The sequence below is a fragment of the Austrofundulus limnaeus genome, unplaced genomic scaffold, assembly GCF_001266775.1.
Source record: "Austrofundulus limnaeus strain Quisiro unplaced genomic scaffold, Austrofundulus_limnaeus-1.0 Scaffold3204, whole genome shotgun sequence".
Taxonomy (NCBI): domain Eukaryota; kingdom Metazoa; phylum Chordata; class Actinopteri; order Cyprinodontiformes; family Rivulidae; genus Austrofundulus; species Austrofundulus limnaeus.
In genome coordinates this window covers 5,603-6,282 of record NW_013955606.1, presented here as the reverse complement: position 1 = coordinate 6,282, position 680 = coordinate 5,603, and the positions used below count along the sequence as shown (strand labels likewise).

Here is a 680-nt window from a genome sequence, read left to right as displayed (position 1 = left end):
GCCTGAGGGCCCAGGTCATCATCATCATCATCTGTCCTCAGCAGGTCACCCTCAGCTAAAGCCTGAAGAAGAGAGTTGATTGAAGGACTTGTCACACTATAACATCGTTTCTCCATCAGGCTTTATTCGACCCCAGGCTAAGCATCATATATTTAGAGCCAGTGCCAGGGAAAACTGAAGCAACAGGATAAGTGCTTTGGACCTGGAACTATCAATGTAGCGCTCTCCTACCACTACCCACCCCAGTATTAAAATTGGTACCACTTTGCTACCACCAGGCTTAAGTTTTTTTGGGGGGGAACCCTGTATAATGTTTTAGACAACTTATGCTGACTTATGAAAATTTTGTTATGAATAAATTACTCATAGGTTATATAAACTTAGCACAAAAGTAAGGAAATTTGTGTTTGGTAGATTATTTTCTTGTAACAATGCTTCTTGGCAAATAAACTTATATCGTTGTGAAGCTTGTTTCTCTCTCTCTCTCCCTCTCTTTGAACTGGTACCATATTATAAAAAAAAGCAAAGCTTGGAGGAAGAGGCCAGATCCAACCCTGTTTGCTCTGATCTGAAGAATCAAGTACCAGCATCTTGCTTACAGACCAGAAAAGCTCACAATGCAGGTATGGCTTAAGATTGGTTTCTGCCGATGATTTAAAACTATTTTATGATTTTTTTTT

At 39.7% G+C, this 680-nt stretch overlaps 1 protein-coding gene across 1 annotated transcript in view; it reads right to left on the bottom strand.

Annotated features, from left to right (window-relative positions):
* The window catches only part of LOC106511779 (dynein heavy chain 5, axonemal), a gene marked incomplete at both ends in the record, with an annotated part of 3,395 nt that continues 2,715 nt past the window's right edge, over nt 1–680 (bottom strand). Inside the window, 1 exon segment of the mRNA XM_014000515.1 lies at nt 1–62. Within this exon segment, the coding sequence (XP_013855969.1) occupies nt 1–62 (62 nt within the window).